This window comes from Rissa tridactyla, chromosome 3, assembly GCF_028500815.1.
Source record: "Rissa tridactyla isolate bRisTri1 chromosome 3, bRisTri1.patW.cur.20221130, whole genome shotgun sequence".
In the NCBI taxonomy this organism is placed as follows: Eukaryota; Metazoa; Chordata; class Aves; order Charadriiformes; family Laridae; genus Rissa; species Rissa tridactyla.
This window is the reverse complement of record NC_071468.1, coordinates 5551350-5575820: the sequence shown is the minus strand read 5'-3', so window position 1 is coordinate 5575820 and position 24471 is coordinate 5551350. Positions and strand designations below refer to the sequence as shown.

Below are 24471 nucleotides of genomic sequence, written 5' to 3'. Positions count from 1 at the left end.
TAATTTTCTGACTGGGAGAGGTGAGGATTAAACAAAAACCATTGAAAGATGTTTCTTCTTTGTTATTTCCATCCCCTTCTTTCTGGTGTGGGCAGTGAGTGCTAACATTATTAGTTCATGCTGTAGTTGAAGTTTTGCTTTGGATTTTTTCATGCCAAATTCTTCAGTGTTACACCATTGTAACTGGGAAGGAATGATGAGTTTCGTGAGACTTAAAATGATATTAAAAGTCCCAGGTTTTTGTAGTTTTGTCGTTAGCAAGCTATTAGATCAAAGATTTGTCTAGCAATTCTATTTTATCGCAGTAAAAAATTGTATTTTTGGCTAGTAGGCATATTTTGTTTTACTTTTACTGAATTTTTAATTGTACAGCAAGATTTATCATTCCTAAGAGTACAGAGAGAACAAAAATGATGTAGGAATGTGGGAGACAGATTACTTTTTCCTTTTAATGAGAAACCATTATGGCTTTAATATATATAGCCATATTTCAGTTGCACCTTTTCCTGTTTAAATACCAATCCATTATAATGTATATGAAAAAATGCTGTTACTTATATTGTGTTTTTTTTTTACAGAAGCCTCCTCTTTTATTTCTTTTTCTCAAACAAAATGATTTTTAGAACTAAATTAATGAAATATGTTCCTAACCTTTGAATTCACAGTGTTTTGAGAACACTTAAAAGTCATTCCTGTGCACAGTGCATGGATTTTGTTTAGAAATATGGTATAATACTACTTTTTACCATTATTTTTACAGATTTAGTAATGGGTGCATAGCATTCAGCTGTCTGGAATTTTGCTTGACGTAAACCTACTCATTTGCACTGTATTGCTGTGTTAAAATACACTCTTTAGCATAATTGTAATCCTCAGTAACAAGCCTGTATATCCAGAAATATCTTTGTTTAAAAAGATACTATATTTTTGAATCCGTCTTTTAACTTTTTTTTTTTAAAATTGCTTTAATTGGAAAATAAAATAAGTTCTCTGTTTTAAAGAATGTGCTGTTCAGTGTGTATTTAACTTGGCTTAGAGTCTGTTTTTTAGGGGAGGAGAAACAATCTCTCTGAATTCACTGAGGTGTAGAATACTGTAATGTTATTACTATAGGCAGTTGTTTTGTACTGCCACTATTTAGAGGTTGATTCCCCACGTCTTCGCCAGTGCAGTGAATTGGAGGCACCTACTACGGTGTTGCTGATTTTGCACTGAGACATTTTAGCTGAAATTGCTGGTGAAAGCAATTGGAACGGATGAGGGTGTAGCCACGCAAATTGCTTCTGACAGCTCTGTGGATGGCAACTTCCAGCAGGAGTGGGAAACTGGACAGCCCGTGGAAGTGGTGTGGGCGAGAAGATCATGAACCATTGCAGGGGTTTTGCAAGTGGCTATGTGTTTGTTTCTTCATTTTCTGTTTGTGTTTGGAGGTGAGAAGAAGGGAAATGTTCTTGTTTCAGACTTTCTCCTTTCCAGAATAATGTTCATTCTGCAGCTGATGATAAAATGGTGTAGAAGGTTAAAAGTTGGCTCTGCATTGTTCTTTAAAAAAATAATTTAAAATCTTCAGTAGCTCAGCTGACAATACTAAATCCCAGCAATTTCTTGAGTTGCAACTGTATTTTGGCTCAATCTGTATCGCTATGGCTCCAAACCATGACTGGCTGCAGCAAGAAAGCCAATGTGATCCCATTGTTTTCATCGTTGTGTTGTAGTATATTGGTCGAGGTGCTACAGATGAGGGTGGCCTGTAGGTTCTGGGTTTTGATTTTGTGCACCGCTGGGCAAATTCTGTCTGTAGGAGAGATCGTGCATCCCATCTTCTTTGCTTTGTTTGCATAACACAAACTTGTTAGACATCTAAAGGGTGGGTTTAAGGAGGATGGAGCCAGGCTCTTTTCAATGGTTCCCAGCGACAGGACAAGGGGCAATGGGCACAAGCTGGAACATAGGAAGTTCCGTTCAAATACACGGAAAAACTTCTTTACAGTGAGGGTGACAGAGCACTGGAACAGGCTGCCCAGGGAGGTTGTGGAGTCCCCTTCTCTGGAGATTTTCAAGACCCGCCTGGATGCAGCCCTGAGGGATGTGCTTTAGGCAATCCTGCTCTAGCAGGGGAGTTGGACTAGATGATCTCTAGAGGTCCCTTCCAACTCTGAAGATTCCGTGATTCCGTGATCTCCTGGTTTAATACTCCATACAAACTACCCACTGCAAGTCACTCTAAGCCATTTCACTCCTCTCTGTATCGTCCCAGTAATACCGTTATGGTCAATTCTTACAACGTTAGTGCAGTGAGACCTGCTTTCGTTTGGCATAACCAATGTTTGTCCTTATTCCAAGGGCTCAACTTGTGCTTTTCTTAAAGAAGTCAGCTTCTTGCTTGTCTATCTGGTGTGTTTTCTGAGTCCTGAAGTTAAAATTGGACTTTATCACGCTTTTATCATGTGCCGTGCTATTAAATTAATCTTCCTCTTGAGTTTTCTAGTTGAAATAACAGTAGAGTGACAATGTACTTCAGCAAAGGCTGAATTAATACGGTCAGTATTCCAGCTTTTGAGTGTTTAGCATGGACTTCAAAGCCTTTAATTTTATGGACTAGTAACAAAGCTCCTATGGTGCATAATCATTGGAGGAAGTAACTTGGTTCAAAAAACAATTGTGTACGTATTTAGGGCAATAGGAAGGACAGCATGTTTAAAGAAATAAACGCCTGCTATTTAAGCTGTCAGAACAGGGATCTCCGTGCGCCTAGTGGTGCGCGTATAGGTAGAGCATCTCTTTGGATGAAACTGTAAGCTTAAGAGTTTGTCTTATGTGCTTGAAGCTCAAGTTTTACATTATTTTTTTTCAAACCCCTTTTAAAAAAAAGTCTCGCAAAACACAGACTTTGAGTGATTACTTTTCTCATTCTGTACTCCATTGAAGACGACGGATGTTTTGTTCTTGCAAAGAAATCCCTGTACAAATGAAAGGATTCTGACGAAAATGGAGTGTTACACGTTTTGCTGCAGACTCTTTACACGGAAAGAAATGTACTGCCAGGTTTTCTCTTAAAGTTTAAAAAGGGAGAGCCTAGCATGTGCAAGTTATTCAGATTATTGAAAATCTGATCAGTGATGAGGGCACATAGTTGACAAATATACTAGGAAAATGAAGAAACGTGATTGGTTTATTTACAGACTTTTCTTTCATCTACTATTTCCTGAGTGTGCGAGAAAGAAAAACACTAAAGGAAAAAAAAGTGAGCGATAAACCCAATGTAAGCATTTCTAAAACCAGACGTTAGTGACATCAAGTCTATCATCAGTAGCTGCTGTCTGTTTTTATACACGTTCGTCCAGTCTTAGTGTTTTAGAATGGCCTTAAATATGCTGTCTGCTTTAAATACTGTTTGCTGGCTGTGTTCTGCGGCGGTAGAACACTTTAAACCCTTCTGATTAAAGAGATTATTAGTATTTTTTGCTAAAACTTTGAAAGAACCTTTCACAGGCCTTGAAAGAGGAGAAGAAACGCTGCTTATTTAAAAAAAAAAAAAAAAAAAAGCCAAAAGAAAATATAAGAAACCCCCCAAAAACACAAACAGACCCAAACTGTTTTCTGTCTGTTTGCAATGCCTTTTCACTGCAGCGTGGCTTATAGCCTGAATAATTTTTGCAATTGAGTATAAGATCGGGTCTGCAGACCAAGTTCAAGACATTGTCTTCGAAATACCTGAGTTTCTGAAATAAAGATTAAAGGATGCGTGTGCCCTGTGGAGAAAACCACTTTTTCTGTTCGTTTGCTTGCAGAAATCATACCGTGTACTTTGCCAGCATTTGGTTAATGCAGTAAAAGCAGAAGAGATAAACTTAACATCTTGGAGTAAAAGATTTTGATTTGGGTGGTAAAACTCTTTCCAACTACCGAAGCCTTGCACTTCTATTTTAACCAAACCTATTTGCCTGTTTTCTTGTCTATTATGTTATGAGTGACTGGATTCTTGGTTCACAGGGATTTGTTCGCCGTTGATGAGTAATACAGTAGGTGTAATTAGTACATAGTAATAGTTCTTGCACAAAGAAGGTGGCGCTTTAAGATAATATCTGTTTGTATTAGGTCAAGTAAGATATTACTGTTTATTAAGCATATCACATATATTATCTTCCTGCAATGTGGGCTTTTACTGTAATGACCACCTTGTAGCTGCTCTTCGGTTGGGAGAGAACATGGTAAAACTTACAGCTTCCCTTACAGTAAAGCTTGAAGTTGGTTCTTACTGGGGTTTTTTTGTTGTTATTTGTGTTAAAGGTGTAATTTCAATCATACGAATAGCTGTGGGCAAAGTGAAGGAGACTGATGAGTAGATCTGCTCTAAAGTTCTTGTGGCCAACAAATCCTTTTACAGTGTCCGTACACTAGACATAGTATACTAACTTATTTAAAAGAAAATAATTGAAATGCTTGCGGCAATTGTGTGTTCAGCTTTAAATCACAGTGTATTACAAATGTGTGAGTAGGGTCTATTTGGGCTTAAGTGCAAGAACTTGGTTAATTTTGTGGCTCAAGACATTTTAACTCACGTGTAAATCATACCATTGTTTCCACATTTAAAACTGTAGGAATCTCATTTCAAATTACAAACCAGAAAACGAGTACTTAGACGTGATTCAGCTAACTTAAAACTTTTCCAGCTTCTGATAGAAGATGGTTTATATCATGTGTCTTAAATTAACAACAGAAAAGCCACTTTAAAAAGTAGGATGTGTTTTGGCTTTTCTGCTAATATTCATAAAACAGCGAGGAAGACAGGCTATAGCAGTTTGATGATGTCTCTGTACAAAGTGCTTTAAATTGGGAAAAATGAATAAACTGTAAAAGTGACCCAAATTTGCTTGATTCTTTTCATATGTGGCCATCTTTATATTAATTATAGTACAGAAAGAACTAAATATTGAGACATGATTTTTTCAACTTGACGCTCCATTTTTTCATTGTTATGTCTTCCTTGATCCAAGAACAAATGGTTTTGCATTCACAAATGTAATTTCCAATATATTTTTTTTTTATTCCATATAGTTCTTTTTCCTTTTTTGATTACTGGTAGATTAGTGGATTGCTGTTTAGAAAGTTAAACATTAGAAAAAATAAACTGATGCCTTTGTAAAAGCACTGGTTGACCTGACAGTCTTTTCAACACAGTGAGAAGATTAAAGGGGGAAGGCAGGAAAGTGAAATAAAAAAAATAAAAATAAAAAAAAACCAAGCCTAAGGAACTACTCCTATTGCAAGTAATTCTCCCCAACAATTTTACCCAGGTTCACCTTTTCTAGCCAATGAAGATGGTGTGCTCGGAGGTGTGATAGTTCTTCGGTCTTGCAGGTGTTCAGCAGAGCCTGAATCATCACAGGAAAAGCCGACTTTACTAGGTAAGAAAATCTTACTTGTTTTTACTTGAGCGAGGTGCTAACTCAAAGTGCAAGATGAACTAAAAACTGTCTGTGCACGTTTGCCATTGTTTAGACTCCACAGAGAAAACAAAAAGGAATTGAAATTGTTTGAGATGATAAAACTCTAGAAAGTGAAATAAGTAGTATTAGTCTTGTTTGTTCTCCAAAACTGCGGAAAAGAGCATTGTTTCTGCCTTATTATTTCTAAGGGGAAATGTGATTCAGAGGGTTATGTGGGATCCTTCTAAAACCATGGCATAGAAATAACAGTTGCTTGTGGCGAGGCAGGGTATGTTCCTTATAGGAAAAAAAAATCACACTTTGAGTGAGGGGTAATGCTGGAGGGGTGTGACTGTTTACTGCTTCTCAGTGGTTTATTTGCTGAAAACGCTATCTATAAAGTTCTTTGTTCCTCCTTTTTGCAGGACAAAATATGAAAATTTGGAGGATACATTCAAAATTTGGAAGGGAAGTTGTTTCATGGTTAATTTTTTTTTTTTTTTTTGTTATGCCCAGGAAAATCTGTTCAGATAAGTCACAGTTACTATTTGCATATGCGGACGACAGGAGTACTTGCTGGTTTTATTGACATCAGCAAAAAACTGTACTTCACCTCCATCAGTAAGGAGGCTCTGAGCTTTGCAGCCCTTCGGCCCTGTTTGTGTTCTGAAAACAAGATCCTCATCTGTCTCGCTGCTTTATAGCAGAACGAGTATTATAGTAAACTGTCATGTGGTCAAACTGTCATGCCCCCGTGACTGGGGGCATATGAATTACTTCAGCATGACACTTGTACCATCTCCTTTCCTGTGGTGCTCCTCAGATGTGGGCATGTGTGTCTGGTTATGCCATGTGCTTACGTATTCGGTCACGTGGACCTGTCTAATATATACGTTATGCTACCAGAATTAAAGTTTTTTTCCTTTGTGTAATCCTCTGCTTTGTTATTGTTTCCCCAAGTTTTTCACAAATCACTGTCAGGTTTGAAGTAGCTTTCATGTCTTTTAAGCTCTGCCATGACAAATTTGATCACCTAATTTAACTTTGTGTATTATGGCAGGTCATAGCATCTCACCTGGTAATTCTTGAAATGCATAATTTTTTTTTTCTATCAGCTGTTGTTTAGAAAGACACCTTACCTTTTGTTTTAATTCATTACTGCTTTTGTCACGCTAAATCTGACCATTGTGTCACCAGAGTTTGCCTGCTTACAGCCAGGCTGGAGTAGCAGGCAGAGCGGGTGCTAAAGGTGAGCCAGCAGATAGAATCTTAATGATGGGTTAACCCACACAAGCTCTGGTATTTATTGCTGTCTCTTCTGTGACTTCCAGGATGTTAAGGTCAAGTTATTATAGTTGCACAGGATGAGGTGTATGTTATCTCTCAGTTTTGTTCTCATACGACACCTTGCTAGTCTGCATGCCAAGAATCTTTAAATCTCATGTACTACTTTGTGTTAGTCGACTTGATCCCCCCTTCAGTCATTCCCTCCAATAAGTAGTTTTGCTCAATACAGTCGATAACATTCATGTTTCTCTACCCAACAGTTGAAGTTTATGAGTGTTTCTCTACCCAACAGTTGAAGTTTATGAGTGTTTTATGGTTTTGGTCAACATCTCATCTTGTTGTCATCTCAGTTTCATGTACGTTTAGTTTGCTGTTACGAAGAACCAGAGATTTGGGAGGGGAAGCCTTACAATTCTGATGGTGGTTCTGGGATTATTCTGATGGACAGCAAAGGAATTTTGGGAAAAGGTTTTAGGAATAGCTTTTGTATGTTATATTTTTTTGAGCTAGTACTTGAAGAGCTTGTCTTTTTGAAGTAGACTGTAAAATAGACTTTTACAATCATTTTATTCTTGTCTTTCAGTTATTTGAAAGCCAAGGCTGTCTAATCCTGACTCCAGAATCAGGGCAGGGCTTGCTAAACATACAGAGAACGTTGCAAGTTTGATTGACAGTTTTCAGATTTAAGAATGGAATAATTATGACGTTATTGATCTAGTGGAATAGCATCCTACAACAAAAATTCTATCCCTAAAAGGGAGTTAAGAAAATGGAAATACAAATTTGATTAAATGAGAACAAACAACATCAACTTAACTTTCAATTTTTTTTTTGTTTGGAAGTGAGAGAAATCTTTCTAGTCATTTAATGTTTGTCGTTCATGTAAGAACAGATGTTCCTATTACGGAAGATTTAGTATTTTTTCCTCAAAATTAATAAAGAAAAACCCCATATATCATACATAAGTAATGACTATTTGTCCGTTGATTTTTGGTTTTCTTTCCACTGAAATAAGATTAATGTAGCACAATTTATTCTAAAGATATTTTATTTTCTAAAGATATAAAGAAATTTCTAAAGAAATTTCTGTACCACAGAAATTTCCCGCCTTATAGTGTATGCTGAGTTAATGTGTAATTTAACGTGTCTAGTATTTGGGTTGTTTGGGTTGAAGATAAGTTGTGTAATACTGAAGAACTCAGTGTATAGAATAACCACATCTCATGTCTTTATTGCAGGGGTGATCTTATTTATTTTTTTTAAACTATTGAAACAAATCACAAGAAAGCAATTTATTAAATGGGTGAAAATATGTAAAATTAGTGTCTTCAGATAAGTATGTAATTTAGGATTTTCGTTGTAGTTCCGCTACTTGACATAGCTAGCAATAACCACGTTTCACACTAGTACATGCTGTCTTTGGTCGACAACGTAGAAGGAAAAAAGTATTAAAAACTTAAAAGAATATGCCTAGAGTTATCGAAGGCAAAGAAATAATATGTTGAGGATATTTGGCCTGAACTGTTTCCCAGCTTCTCAAAATGGAAAGATAAGATTAAATTTGTCTCCAAAAAATAGATGCTTTCACTGACAGTTGAACCTTTAGGGTGTTAGGGAGGGGTTGGGCTCATCGAGTGCAGTTACATTGCACTAAATATGTTTCAGTCTAAAAGTTTTTGACTGACCTTTGGCGATATCAGTCACGAATCTATTACGGGGGGAGGAAATCCTAAATGAAAACCTAAATGAAGTTCATTTTTCTTTTATGATGTTATCTACGTATCCGTCAGGATCTTCAAGTCTTGCCGGGATTGTCTAAACTTTGATCTTCTACTGCAGGTTAATTGCTATGCAGGGATAAATGGTTCAAAGGATAAGCGTACTCAGCACGCTGTGACCTTCATCAACCATGTTAAAACAACCTGAGGAATAGGAATGAATAAGAGTTTTGGAACCACCTAATGATGCTTTTTGCAGTATGTGAAAGTCTCTCTCAAAAGAAGTATCTGGAAATAGCTTTTTATGGCATCTTGTATAATTCATGTAAGACTCCTCCTGTAATCCAAAGGAATAATATATACTTCAGTGCTATTTTATTAAAAAATATAAAAAATATTTTACAATATTTTATGAAACACTGAATTCTGATCAGCTACTCTTTCTTTCTTTTTCCCCCCTTCCAAATTACGTCCTTAATGAACACAAAGAAAAAAGGCTGTGACATAGAGCAGGAAGAATACAGTGTGGCAATTTATAAAGCTCTACTGGATGGGAGCTAAACATATAAATAATGTGCTCTTTTTCTGAATTTTGTGTTGTAGCTTAGTAGGCGTGTGTATGTGTATAAAAATACCAGTGTATATATGTAATTAAAGATCACTGTAACGCACTGTTTAAAGAATCGATAAAGCGGGCCACTTTCAGACTTCAGAACAGCACCTTGCTGGATGAACATGCACTAATAATACATGTTAGCAGCGGTTAAAGAAATTAGCTGCAAGTATAGAGTACCAGGAAGCTGATGCTGTATAGCTAGTGCTAGAAGTCAAGGTGATCAGATCTGAGAGCACTTTGATCGTAGAATAGAATCATAGAATCGTTTAGGTTGGAAAAGAGCTTTAAGATCACTGAGTCCAACCATTAACCTAGCACTGCCAAGTCCACCACTAAACCATGGCCCTCAGCACCATGTCTACACATCTTCTGTGTACCTCCAGAGCTGGCGACTCAACCACTTCCCTGGGCAGTATGTTCCAACGTTTGATAACCCTTTCTATGAAGAAATTTTTCTTAATGTCCGGTCCAAACCTCCCTTAGTGCAACTTGAGGCCATCTCCTCTTGTCTTATCATTTGTTACTTGGGAAAAGAGACTGACCCACTCTCCCCTCCTTTCAGGCTGTTGTAGAGAGCGAGAAGGTCTCCCCTCAGCCTCCTTTTCTCCAGGCTGAACACCCCCAGCTCCCTCAGCCGCTCCTCACAAGACTTGTGCTCCAGACCCCTCACCAGCTCCGTTGCCCTTCTCTGGACACGCTCCAGCACCTCAAAGTCTGTCTTGTAGCGAGGGGCCCAAAACTGGACACAGTATTTGAGGTGGGGCCTCACCAGGACTGAGTACGGGGGACGATCACTTCCCTAGTCCTGCTGGCCACGCTATTCCTGATACAAGCCATTCAGCATCCTTTCGGAACTTTTCAGGACTTCAAACATACTTTTTGAGACTTCAAATTAGGTCTTGCTCTAATTTTGCCGGGCATCTTTCTTGCAGTGTTACCTTGCTTCCATCGGACATCTCTCCTGCTTTTTCTGCAGGATTATTTTGCTTTTACCAGATGTCTTCCCTGCCTGCTCTATATCTTCAGTTCTCATCTTGCAGACTTTACTACTACTTCTGCATGTTTTCCTGTATTCTACTTGTGCAGCTAAACCATAAATGTCCATTTACCCATTGGTAGTTACATACGATGTATATATTTATGCTCAGTTCTGTGAAACAATGTTTGTTTCTGGTTATTCGGTTGATAGCGTTACAATTCTACAGAATCCTTGCATGCCATTCGGGTTAATGCTGTTGTAGTGTGCTCCCGTCTGAGTTCAAGGCAAGCAAATGCAAATTGTATCTGATTCTACTTCATGGGTGCAACAGGCCTCTGCTTTAAAAGTTGATCCTGTGGTTGAACTGCAGTTGCAGTTGCTACACTTCTCATCTTGGAGGCTCTCTCTCATTGAAGCAACATTCTCATTCTGGGTGTTAGTTCTGTAGTTTGTGACTGCAAATAGCGCAGGAAAATCTTGTTTATTTGATAGCTGTTTCTTTTGAGAATGAATTATTCTGGTAAGTAGGTTTTGGTTTTTAAGTTTGGTTTTTGTCCTTTCCCAAACTATATTTTAAGCTTTATTTGTTTCTCAAGATTCCAGTCTTGTTAAATTACATCTTATATTTTAAACCAACGCATTTTTTATGACTTCTTGCATTTTCCTTTATAGTGGAATTTCTGTGGAGCCATACAACAGAGAGCATGTGTGTAGGATATATGTCTGCACAGGATGGCAAAGCTAAGGTAAGCCATGAAGAATAGGTTGTAATACAGTAGAACGAGTGCGGAAGCTAAGGAGACTACAAAATAATGGTAATGAAATACGTAAGACATTTCTGCCATTAAGAGAATGGAGAAAGTAATAGGTGCATAAGCAGTTAAATGTATCTGTTGATTGGGCATTTTTTTTTCATTGCAGCAGTTAACAAACCTACACTAACATGCGTATTATGTCGGGAAAAGGTGCCACAAACATCTTTCCACTTCCTCTGCTGACAGCAATTGTATTTGAATAACTTTAGCTTGACTGAGTAACACTGGCTGTTTAGGGTTGCACAGTATTTTTCTACAGGCATGTCTTCCTTCAGATAAAGCATTTGCACCAAGGAAGAAGGGAGAGGATATAAAGCAAACTTTGAGGTAGTTCCTAAAATAGCCTCTGTGGTAAGGAATTTGGATATTAACATCCGTGGTTCTTTTAGTTTCTTGGGGTCTAATTTTTTTTTTTTTTTCCTGGAATGAGAGAAATGAAATGTTAAAACTAAGTTTAGCGATGGAAACTGGAAAAATCCTTAACATGAAATAGTAGGGATTAACCAAGAGGATGAGAGCCACCTACTCTTATGAATATAGCACTGAAAGGAGAAAAAGGCAGGTTTTGCAATGCAGCAACTAGAGCATTTAGGAGAGGTGTTTGGCCAACGAGAATGAACAAGTGAGGAGCTGCGAGCGAGGCAAAATCATAACTTCTGTAGACATTTATAAATGTACAGCCATCGGTATTCGAGACTAAAAGTGAACAGTCAGAACTAGTTAAAGGAAGTGACAAAAGTGAGGGAAAAATGTAGAGTAAGAAGGCTCCCCGAAATGGTAAAACTCATGGGGCAGGTGGGGGTGTTTGCTGGAATATTTGCATGTATTAGAGAACGAGATGACAGCCAGGAAGTTTATACCAGCAGATAAAAGCAAGAAAGACATGCAGCATTTTGATGGTAGAATTTAAAGAAGGATGAATTTTTAAGCCTTGAAAAGGAAAGAATTTGAGGGCCTAGATATATTGGCTCTCTCCAGAAATGGCTGCTTGTGGATCTGCTGAGGAAGAAAATTTAGTCATCATCATCGGAGGGGGAGAGGAGTAAAAAACCCAAATCTATCTTTTTTTTTTTTTTTTTTTTTTCTTTCCCCCCCCGTACTTCATTTGAGCAATAGATACAGAGGAGGATGTGAGTGAGATAATAAAAGAACATACAAAAGAAGGAAATTGACCTCAGATATTTTAAACAGCAAGAATGGTGTAACGTGCTCGTTGAAGCATTGGGAATGAGTGAGTTCATCCTCAAGGAGTAAAATGTATAGAAAAAAAGACAAGAATGCCTCAGGAGGAGGAAGATAAAAAAAGCAGCTGGTAAAGGAAGTGCTGGTAGAGGTGTTATTGAATTACTTGCTTTCATGGCTTATGTAGAGTTCTTTCCAGTTCATTGTCCATGGAATAAGATATGTTTTTACTTGTTTTCTTAATATTTATTTTAGATTTATTAGAAAAGAATCCAAACTCAAGCTAAAAGCTCAGGCTGAACTGAGTGGAGCTAAAGCAAGCTCAGCTGCAGATGTTCTAGTATTCACTAGTTAGTTTAGAAGTAATTATATTGTGTTCACAGTGAAATAAGGAGAATGGTTAGAATGCGCAATGTTAAATTATTACAGTGTGCACACCTGCCTCTGGCTTACACTGTAAGCTCAGAATATTCTTGTTTCTTCCTGGTAGTGTCTGTCTAATTAATAAATAAATGCTAAATATGGAATCGGTCTGGTAATGAGTACTAGCATGACAGTGCCATGCCCAGAGATGTTTTCCTACTCACAGTTGCAACATTTGACATCTGGTGTGCATTGTTTTCATACTGCTGGTAAATTCTCCAGCTGGTAATCTTGATTGCGCTGACAGACACAGCTGCTCTTCTTGGTGCACTTTTAAATTATGTTTTTGACCTTCATTGAAGAGTTAATCCCCCTCCCTTTCTTCCTCCTTTGAGTCTGTGGCCACAAATGCTTTCCAGAGAAAAACCACAAATGCTTTTGCTGCTGACTTCTATTGATCAAAAAAAGCCTTCTGTCATAAAAGCTGGAATTTTATTCTGCTACAACTAGGGCTAAGTTATAGATGGAAAACTGGGCTTGAAATAGAACACAATGCATTGCAAGTAAAAAAAAAAAAAAATCCCTTTTCTTTAATAGAGTAACTGTTTTGGTACAATTAATTTTGAGTGCTTGCCATGAAAGAATAATGGTATAAGAATTCATAAAAGCATAAAATATCACTTGTTTATGAGCAACATAGGAAAATGATCAGGCGGCAGCTTGTAGGGAAACATCTTGCTTTCCTGTTTTTCTAGGCTGGTAAAGAGCCTCAGTTTTTATTTCTTTAATCAATCTAGGACTCAAGTTTTATTCTTAAACCAAGGGATTGTCACAGTGGCTGATCTTGTGCTGGTTCAATTAATGAACATGAAAACATATTTTTATAGCAAGACTTTTAGAAAGTGAGAAGGTTTTTAAGTGTCTACTGTTATGAATTAGACTAATATTAGAATCATAATTATATGAAGGGGCACGTACTAAGGGAAAAAAAAAAAACAACGTCCTGCTTTATAATGTTAGTGTGATTCTTTTTGCATTGGTGATTAATGCATTTCTTAATAGGACCTACCTCTTGAACCCCACATGAAGATCGTGGCGATATAGGAGGCTTTTCTCATAAGGCACTTAGACACTTAGAGGCTTGATACCAGCTCACCTGCAGACCCCGCTATAGAAAAAAATTAACCATCAGTAACTCCTGAAAAGAAAAGCGGGACTAGAAAGTGGGATCGGAGACATGAGGTGCTTTGTACACCCTCACCTGCTGGTGCTTCTGGCTGCTAACACCGTGAGCTCTCCAAATACCGATTTGGGAGTAGCCTTGAAACAGGGGTTTATTTCCTCCCAATTTAAAAAAGACATAGACTGCCTGAATGCTCACGCACCAGCATAAAATGGCTGAGCCTGCAAAAGCTGTGGAACACTTTTGCACTGTGACTAATAATTGTTTGATTTAGAGCATGCTTTCTGGAAAGGTGTCGAGTCTTTTTTTGGAAAACCAGTTGCCTGGAAAAGTCACTGTTTCCTGTTGAACGTTGGTTTAAAATGTTTGGTTGAACGTTACTTTAAAAATACTGTGGAGGCTTGCCAGATGAACTGAGTTCACACCTTACTGCTGACACAGTCATCTCTGGTTGCGCGTCCTGTTATTTGCCTTCAGCTCTCTCTCAACACTGAAAGTATTTCAGCTCCTCCACCGCTGATAGCACTGGTAATGTCATCCGCACTACCTGCATAGCAGATGTCTCATTGGATTCCCTCTGATTCTTCTGCCCTTCAACCCTTGCGTCACTGCCACAAGCAGCTGATCCAAACATATCCTTGCTGGTTCAACTGTACTCTTCTTTGTTTCTTGTCATCCTTCTTGACACGGGCAGTTTCATGATCGCTCCGTGCCAGTGTTTGTCACATATTGGATGTGGAAGTAAACTTTTTTTTGTATACTTTTTGGAACTAACCTATACCGCCTATTGCTACAACTTACCCAGGCTGGTGCCTGTGAGCCTCAGGGACAGATATATTCTGTTTTAGAAGTTTCCAGTCGCAGACTTCTTTCCTGAAGCAATACCATGACAGATTGTCAACATTAGGCTTGTTCTTTGGGAAGATGAATGGATTTCCCGACATCTCCTGAAACAAGTTCCTGCATTGCCATCTATATGATGGCAGAATTGTCCCATAAGCTGACATTCAACTATTTTTAGCCATTAGTGAGACTGTAAGAATGTTCTAGGCTGCTGTGAAAGTTTCTGGCTGCAGCCATGAGGATAAATAGGAAATATTAGTCTATTGACTTCCTCTGCACTTATCCGGCTCCTTTTGTAGCAGTAATTGCCACATCAGCAAAAGTTAAGACTTCTAGATTGAAGGTCTGGAAGATTTAAACACCTTCATAAACTGAGGAGGTATGTTTTTTTCTTTTTTGTTATTGTGATGTTGAATCATGAATTACTTGATAGGAATTCAAAATCTTTGATAAGCAGTTTTCTCTCTTAGATTTCCTGACCAAACTTTCTTCTCTCTCCGAGACACTAATCTTCAGAATAACCTTCCAGATATTTTTCATGGATCTGTAATAGATACAACAGCTGATCATAGCATCAGCTAAGAAGGTCGTCCTGTTACCGGAGCTGTGACCTCTTTAAAGATACTCTGGCAGCTTTCAATTAATAAGTTCCAATTTTCCTGAACTGATTAGGTTACATTCGGAGAGCTTAAGCAATTGCATTGTCACCATTGGGAAAACAGCTGTATTCTGATGACTGCAGCATTGCTTCCTGGAGTTCTGTCCGTACTAGCACAGGCGATGTGCAATATTTAAGGTCTTAACAGTTGGTGTAGCATTTGGTAGAGCAGTTTAAGTGTCAGTTCGCATGAAGGGCTTTGAGACCTTCTGCCATGTAATTTGGGAGGGGGAGAAATAACTCCTTGAATTCACTCATACTGTGATTTTTGGATGTAAATGGAGAATGAGAAGGAAAGGAGGTTAGTGGGTAGGTTAATTGACTCCTCTTAGTTACATAGTCTTCATATCTTCTTGTTCCTTGTCTGCTTCCCCGATGGAGAACGCTGCAAAGGAAAAGAACTTCTTCAATCTTAAATAACTGTGCGGCGTATGCCTGCAATGTGAATTCACATACCAACTGCATCTCTTGAAGGTTCTGGTTGTGGGTAGGCAGCCTTTCTTTGATTCAGTGTTGTGTATCTGTGCATAATCAAGCAGGAGCCCTTTTATCACAGGCAGGGTCTGCAGAGTATTTGTTCACTCGAGGCCCACGGTATTCTGTGGGAAGACAGTATAAGTGGGCAGGATGTGCCACAGAACTACTTTTTTCCTGGATCTCCCAAGTTTCTTATGTTATCTTAGTTGGTGGTGGATGATGTTTTTGCTTGAAAAAAGGTACTTCCTCACTGTGTTTTCAGTAGCGTTTGAAGTCAGTGCTTTCTTTGCAGTGAAAGATCTAATCTCAATACCAACAATGTGCAGTTTTGGTCCTGTGTTATGTGTAGGTATTTGAAATAATTTGTCAGCTCACTATGGTTCTTAGGATGTATAAATTTACTATATGATCTGTTTATAAATGTTGCTAACTTTTACAATTGTAAATGTCCCAGTACTTTTGAGATATCCTTGTAGTTCAGCTTCCTAGGTTTTAGTTTTTGTAACAGCTAGATGACCTAGACAGCGAATTTCTAAAAATCTAGTTCTAATATTGAATGTAATCCAATTCAGTTGCCAGTTTAAATCTCTCTTTGGCAGATATTCAGTTCTTATAACATGAATTACTAAGCTTTATGTTGTGGCAGTTTTTAATGTTGCAAAGCTACATATGCTGCTCTTTCCATTTTCTAACGAACCAAATTCAAGTTGCTTTGCAAGACATGGGGTAACAGTGGTGGAGAGTGTCGCGTATTGCTGTGCTTGAAAATATCCGTCAGCAACAACTGCTGCCTACACCAAATGTTGTGGTTGCAATATACAAACAGAAACTTTATGTTTGGCAGTTAATTTAATTTTCCAGTGTGAGACAACATAGTGGACAGGGAGACCATTTCCAGTTCACTTTTCCTGTTGAGATGTTAGGTGGTGTAATCACATTTATCCACCTTTACTAACACTGTACAAGTCAGCAAAATTACTTCCTTCTACGTTTGAAGGGATACATATGACAAACGCTGATTGTCGTGACTGTTGTTGTTTTTCTGACGATGGGCTTCTGTATCGTACTCTGGGAGTAAAGGGTCTGTGAAAGGCCTTTGTCAGGAGAAGGGCAGTTATCCAGTGCTCTTTGGGTGAAGAAACACATCTTGGAAGAGTCCTAATTTCTAATTTGAAAATCAGTGGAAATATTTACTGAGCCTGTTCAGTTAACAGACATATTAAGTCAAATAATTCAGTCATTCATTTCAGACTACAGAGACAGTCTTTTAATTTCATGAAACAGGAAAAGTATATGTCACACTTTTTTTTTTTTTTCCTTTAATCTGCACTCTTGTCTGGAGACTGGGGAATCAGTCAGAAATTTTCACTTGAAAAGAACTCTGTGCATAAAGTAGAGCATCCAGCTCTCTCATAAAAATAAGGTATTTATATTTGCTGGAAATAACCTTCAGTGCTAAGACACCAGTTAAAATATTTGGCTTGCAGACCTTCATGGAAATTAAGGGCTCTGAGATGGGAAGATAAGTTCAATTTTTTGGGTTGAGTTCTTGCATAAAGCCAGTAGTTCTGGAACTCTGCTCGTATTTGTCTGACGTATTGTAGATTGGAGCAGAGAAGATGGGATTGCGTATCCAGGTATGCAAATATAAATGCAATAACCTGACTTAGCACCTGTAATTCAGAATGGTAAAAATCACATTTTAAGATGTATGGCAGCATTTTAGAAATACCTCTAGAAAAACCTGGAACACTGAGCTGAATAGATGATTGGTTGGTACATGGCTTTAGACTGTCTACATACATGTATGAATGATTTAGAGAGATAAAATGTTTTCATTTTCAACTCTCTTGAAGTACGATTATTTTTTTTCTGATGCATGATATTAGTGTTTCTAGATACATAAATAGGGTATGGGAATATACTTAACCCACAGAATAAATTGGAGCTTGGAAAACCGTTAGCTCCCTAAGCAACCTGTATGTAGTGGGATCAGTATTGTCAGTGCGTGAGAGCCAGAAGCCTGCCACCAGAACATCTGCCTTTCTGTCTTTCTGTCAACAAGGACAATCATTCTGGAGCCCCTCTTTTTTTTTTTTTTCTTTCTTCTTCTTTCCCTTCTTTAAGATTTCGCCAAACAAGTTGCACATGGGATATTCTGACGGCAGCGGTTGCCAGTATTTTGCGGGACACCCTCTCCTGTCAAATGGCGGGTGTACACAAACGGTGTTGGAAGAGAGTTTCCCAGGAGACAGGGCGGTAGAGGATAGCTGTTGCTGCCAAAATGGGCTATGACTGCCTAGAAAATAAAATGAGAATGCATGGCCAGATGGTTCTCACGGTGGAAGCGTGTGCCCAGCTAGGAAGCTCAGCATTTCTAAAGAATACATGGGTTTGGTGGTACTTTTCTTTAAGGAGTAAAGTTGTAGAAAGCAATTTCATTCAGTATATGATGTCCTTGCTCTTTCATTATATTCCATCTCAATAGGGTAATGAATGGAAAAAGTTTGTTTTATAAATTATTCTGTCCAAAGCACATCCTGAGCATGTAATAAGAAAGCTAAACACATGAAGTACTCCCTAGATTTGCTTAAGAACTGAATGTGCTGCCATCTGGTAGTTGTACTCTGTCCTCTTGGCACCATTTGATTGACTTTAGTTTTCTCATGCAGCACTGTCTGGCTTTTGGCTTAAACTTTATATTCATTTTACATTGTATTTATGCTTTTAATGAAAAAAAAAAAAGGATCTGTTGTGACAAACTAATGCTTTTATGTGAATAAAAGCAGAGTAGCTCTTTAAAGACTAAAAAAAATATCTTTTGGACGCTACTTGGTCTCAAGGTTTTTTCAGAATCTTTGTCTATGAGACCTGAAGTAAAGTAAGTCTTGGCACAGTTTTTAGTTTTTTTTTTTTTTTTTTTTAAAAAAAGGTGTACTAAATATACTTAACTTGAAAAATAGATCAAACGTTCATGACAAAAAGCTGAAACCATATATTGTCCCTGCAGAAGTTAACGCTTGCTCCAGGGCAGAAAGACCTATTAGTTTTGGACTTGAAGGGTAGTGTGAAAGTTTCCAGTGTGCATCAAAAGGGACTGAGAGATGATAACGTTCCACGGACGGTGTCTGCAGCACTGGGGTTAGGGAAGATGGTTGTTCCCTGGTTTGGGGAAACATTGTGTGTTTGGATGGCAAGTACGCGGAGCAAGAATCAGTGTCTGAAGGTTGGTTATCTTGTTTGTGCTTTATGGAGAGGTGGGAAGCAAAATCAAGTATTTCATCTGGTGTTTACCTTTATTTCCTTTTGAACTGTGGGCATGAGGTTCCTCCTTTAAGCTGCAGACAAAGGTCTGTGACTAACTGGTTTCCTAGCTGTCGGGACCCCTGCTCCTGCTAGGCCCTCGCCAATCTCACTTTTCTCTAGGAAAGCAAATCAAATCAGAATATTCTCAGGGACAGTAAAATTTCTATTTATGGAGCTGAAGATACGGATAGCCCCGTCGTTCTTAATCTACCTTTCCTTGGCGTATGGCTTCCTCAAAGAGAGGCTTCCATGAAGCTGAGTGGAGGATTAATTCAGGAAAACTTTTTCTTTTCCTGTTTTTGTGCTCCCAGGCACAATTTTCCCCAGATGTGAGTTCATTCAACTTGTAAAGCTGACGGACTAATCAAATTCAATTAAAAGCTTTCCAGTGTTGTTCTTTTTTGTTTGCTTTTTATTTTTATGTTTTTAAAATGTAAACCTAATCCACTGTACAATCTGGACTTAATGTAAAATATGATGTTGGGATATAAAAATGTAGCAAACTGTACAAATAAGTTCTGTGGTTGTGTTTAAAAATATTAAATGTTCTTTGATCTTTCTTTTTATTTACTAGAGTTTGTTCCTAAGGCTAAGAACAAGGGAGATATAATTCTAAGAATTCACTTGGGAGTTTATCTGAAGTTGTCTTGACATGGCAATCTTACCCTTTTGTGTTACTTATTAGGTAACATATTTTAAAGACTCATCTTAGATCTGCCTCGGTTTTGTTCTCTGTAAGGCAGCTGTTGGTGAAAGCAATAAGTAGTCAGTATAAAACAGCATCTGTATTTGCTCCGTCGTATAAAGTATGCAAATAAACAGGATGCAAGTAAAGGCTTTAAGAAAGGTTTTGTTATATGTGGTTTGGGTGTTTCTGTAAATGGAAATGTGCAGATGCTAGTGTGTAGTGGTTTGGGGGCTTTTGTATGGGAAACATGTTTTTCCTTTTATAGGAAATAACTTTTTGTATAGGAAATGTGTTTTGACAGTGATACTACTACTTGATAATGTATTGATAGATATTGGCTATACGCTTATCCCCTCTTGTATATTTTCCTTTCCTTGCTTGAAGACTTAGTAGGATATTATGCTTAACTGACTTTTTATGTGGATTCAGTGAAGCCTCACATTTGCTCCTGCAATTACATAAGGGTCTATTAGGCATTTAACTGTGGGTTGTGGGCTAAGTCAAGCCTATGCAAAACGTTCATTCATAACTTGGGTCAGAAAACTAATTTACACAATTCAAGTCTGTTGTAGTTATAATGAAAAAAATTGATTATAAGATTCATGATAATCGTGATACTGCTAATATTTCTTCTGTTTCAGTAACGAGCTTCCTCTCTTGTGTCTCTTGGCAGCATCCTCGGGCCTCTGTGCTTTTTATTGTATTGCTGCAATGATCTGCTCATAATTCTGACTGCTGACTGCATAAGTGATCTCGCTTGCAAACGATGCCTGCCTTACAGTGCGCTGCTGGGTTGCTTTGATTGCAGTATCTCACTAAACCATCAGTGGCATTCTTCCACTGAGGAAATTTGCTACTGTGCCCATCGAACAATGCAGCTTTTACACTATCATCCTGTCGCACTTTTCATTTAGAAATCTTCACAGACCTGAAAAAATGTCCTGGGTCTGTCGGTCGTAAAATAAAAAATACCCTTCTTCCACTCGTTTTTCTTCCTTTTTCTTTTTTTTTTATTTTCTTTAAACTTATGAAGTAACATCTCCAAAAATCGTCAGTTACATTTTGGGGGAAACTGTAACAGATTTGAAAGGAATCTTTTCTTCTTGAAGTGGTAAATCAGGGTTGTAACCAAAATTGTTCTGAAAATAGGGAGATGTTCATATATCAAGCAGGAAGGCCAGAGATCAAAGTTTTAGCAGTAAAATGAAAACTTTTAAATGTTTTTAATTAAATCTCATTCTGTAATTTAACTGAAAACAAGACCACCTCAGAGCAGACACCAGGATGCCCTTATCAAGAAAGGAATTAAAAGAAGCTGCCTCTGAGATACAAATTGTCTCTTCAATGCAATGTATTGTGGTTAGTCTCAAATCACTTTCTGCTCAATTGACACAAGTTATTCTTGCTGAACTTTTACATCTATGCTTTTTGTCACAACCCATTGCCTTATGGCAAGTTATACATTTTGCAGCACTTAAATCTTTTAAATGGGATAACGTATTTACAAAAACTTAAATATGTAGTTGGCTGCGCCTACAGGAAGCTGTAATTTCTAAATGCTAGCAACTCTATGTTGTGAGCTTTGTGTTGTAGTAGGAATCATTTCTAGTTCCTAATTTTATAATAGTTTAAGCGTTGTATCGTCTGTGCATTAATGAATCACTCGGTGAAACTTGTAACTCATGTGGGAGGTGGGATGGCTGGAGTGTGGCTTGAGCTGGTGAGGCCCTGCCATGGCCAGGTCCTGCCTCGAGCCCGTGGAAGTGCTGTTACCAGCCTTACTGCATTTTAGAGTTCCACAGAGGCTCTTTTTTATATTTTACCACAGCTGCTCTGCAGCTCCAAAAGTAGGAAACAGTAAGGTTTGTAGATACATGCTCCTGACTCCTTTTTGTTTTCCCTTTAACGCTGCTTTAGCCACTCGGCCCTGTATGAAAGCAATCGATGTATCTGTAAATGGCTCTTGCTGTAGCTCAAAATCAACAGTGTGGATGAAAACATAAGCAGTTTCCACAGTATAAAAACGTGTGCAAAGGGGGGAAAAAGTCTTTATAACAATAAGTCAAACTATCTTTTAATAAGCGAATGCTTTTGTCCATCAGTAATAAAATACACCTCAGAATATAAGGGAACTTTCACAGATTTTTAGTGTCACTGAGTTACAATAGAGCTATAAGCTGAAGTTTCGTGTACACAAACACACGCACCCACTTTCTGGCTTTTACTTTATGGCCGAAATATTACGGAGCCATCTCAAAGGCCTGCTTTTAAAACTTCTCGGTTGAAAAGACGCCTGTTGACAGAAACACAATTGCTTTTTCGGGTCCATTTATTTGAAAGTTGGCAACAAATATTTTGGAGGAAGTCTTTGGGTTTTTTTAGTTGGACAAGTAGGTATTTTATGCAGAGAAATTTCTTCTTTGCATTCTGATCATGGCAGTTGCCTTATGCTCTGAAGTGTTAGTTTATCTCTGTCACATAGTTTATTGTGTCTAAGATTTCTGTAAGGTGTATTTCCGTATGCAGGACTACACTTTTTTGAATCTCCCTAAGAAATAGATGTATAAACCATAGAATGCCACAGTTATTTTTCTTTTGTCTTCATGCTGGATATTGCTTTCTTCTACTTTCCGTGCACTGGGTCATCCAGTTTACCTTTTCTACGCATCTGCCGTGGTCCTTCTCTTCAGGTGTTAAACATTAGCATTAGCAAACAAAATAAAAAAAGAATCCCAGTTGTTTGCAGCTTTTCAAGTTGCTTTGTAGTTTGCCCTCAGACTTCAGTGATGGAGCAGCTTAATTGTTCAACACTTACAAGCCTGCTTTGTGTCCTGCATAATTTTGCCTCTCTTCTCACTCGGTAATACTCTCTTGACTTTTCCAGACTCACATTTCAAGACTTCCTCCTGGAGCCGTGGCAGGACAGTCCGTGGCCATAGAAGGAGGAGTTTGCCGGCTGGAGAGTCCAGAAAGCTGAACCAACAGCTGATTCCTCACTTCATTGCAAAGAATGTGAATGACTTTTTGTACAATAAGTTTTTTGTGTTTTAACAGATGTTGGAAAATCTACTCTTGTTTTATACCCCGTATTGCAACCATGTGCACCATAACTTGAGACAAGTGCTGCTGTAGTTTATGTTCTCACTCTGTGAATGGGGGTGTGTGCATGTTCATTTTTTTTCCTTAATAAAATAGGAACTCTTCCCAGTTGTGCAAAGATTATGTATGAATAATGATTGCGTTTTCATTGTTTCATGTTTGAAAAATAACCGAAAGTTCAAAACAAAGAAATTGATTTAAAGATATGGTCACAATTGTCATTCGTGTTCTAAATTTAAAAGTAATAGGCCTTTGAAGTGGCTATATAATTATGCAAAAATTATTATGGTTTCTAAGTTTCTCAGTGGTTTAAGGAAATCCAGAGGTGGTTTAAACATGGGTTGGTTTTTTCCTCCCCAATAAGGAGGATTTTTTTTTTTTTTTGTCAAAGAATGGTTTCAGTGAAACAAAGTAGAGCAAAATTAAGGCTAGAATTGTTTTTAAATAGTCTTATAGGTCATATCTCAGTTCCCAAACTAAAATGTTAATAGCTTCAAGCTGTATGTATTACAAAAAGCTATATGAAGATAATGTATCGTAACGCAGTCTTTATGTATAATGGAATATTACAATGTAAATAAGAAAACAAAGTTTATGGAAAGATTCGATATTATTCTTCGCTTCTGTTTTAAATCTATTTTTAAGAGAGGTACAGAAATGAACATATTACTGGATGCGAAGTGCAATGTGTATTAAATGGATGTTGGGAGGTCTGATACTAGCTTTCTTATTGATAAAGCAACTTCCTAAAGTCCAGCCACAGCATGGGTATTTATATAACTGTGTGTAATATGTATGTACTGTGCATAAATTTACTGTAATTCTTTTTATACCTTCAACAAAACTGCATTATAAAACAATGTAATCCTTGTCTGCCTTGTGAAGCATCGGCAGCTGAACTGTCGTTTGTCACCAGTTCTGATACGTAAGCCAGATCGCCTGAGTCCTAAAAGTGAGTTCGGACACACAATCTTCCATTCAGTAGGTTTTTCCTCACAGCACTGGCAGCAATAGAAGACTTTTGTAATTAATTCATTGTCCTGATAAGTATGCCAAAGAGAAACTAAAATAGTTCATTTTTTTTTTTTCCCTGGTGGATATCTGATAATTCTGTTTTCAGAAATAGTGGATGAATAGATATTCAGACTGTATTTGCTTAAACGGGCATTGTACTTGCCTGTTTTGTAATGTTGTGCCTGCCTATAACAGACATACTTGACTGATTAAATGGTTACATTGATTGTAGTACCAAGCTTTCATGGAAAAAAATCTTAATAAATTTTTTTTAATAGCCTGAGTTCATTTTCACTATTACGTTACAGCATACACTGAGATCCTGTCATCTTTGTGTGTTTTTTTCATTTGTGACATCAGTGTAGTCCTATAGTTGAAGATATTTCTATACAGTTCTATAAATGGAGGCTTTCCAGGTTGCAGACGGAAACAAAAAAGCGGAATGCATCTATCGAAATGGTCTGCTGAGGTACCAGCCTGGATCCTTAGTGATATGCTCATGGTCTGCTGAAATGAAGAACTATACTACAAAACTTCAGACATCTTCCAACAAAGAAGCTGTGCTGTCACAGCCACTAAAATTGTTCGAATGTGCAGCATTAAGTGATTGCCTGAGCGCTCCACTATGTAGTGGGTGAAAAATTGAAGATCATATGTATGGGTTTGTACATACCCACATTTGAAAACTGCATTGCTTTTGGAAAAGCTAAAGTAACAGTCTTAGTCTGCTTTCATTCTAAAAGTGCTTTTCAGTGTTGACTTCATAGAAACTTTGGCATAAATTCACTCTTCTGTGGAATAAATGTGGCAGAAT

General features: G+C 37.8%; 1 protein-coding gene across 1 annotated transcript in view; it reads left to right on the top strand.

Annotated features, from left to right (window-relative positions):
* The window catches only part of TASP1 (taspase 1), an 85943-nt gene extending 62003 nt beyond the window's left edge, over nucleotides 1–23940 (top strand). Inside the window, 3 exon segments of the mRNA XM_054195518.1 lie at nucleotides 5298–5408; nucleotides 10702–10775; nucleotides 22429–23940. Of these exon segments, the coding sequence (XP_054051493.1) occupies nucleotides 5298–5408; nucleotides 10702–10775; nucleotides 22429–22521 (278 nt within the window). The 3' untranslated portion in view covers nucleotides 22522–23940.
* Nucleotides 23941–24471: the final 531 nt, after the last annotated feature.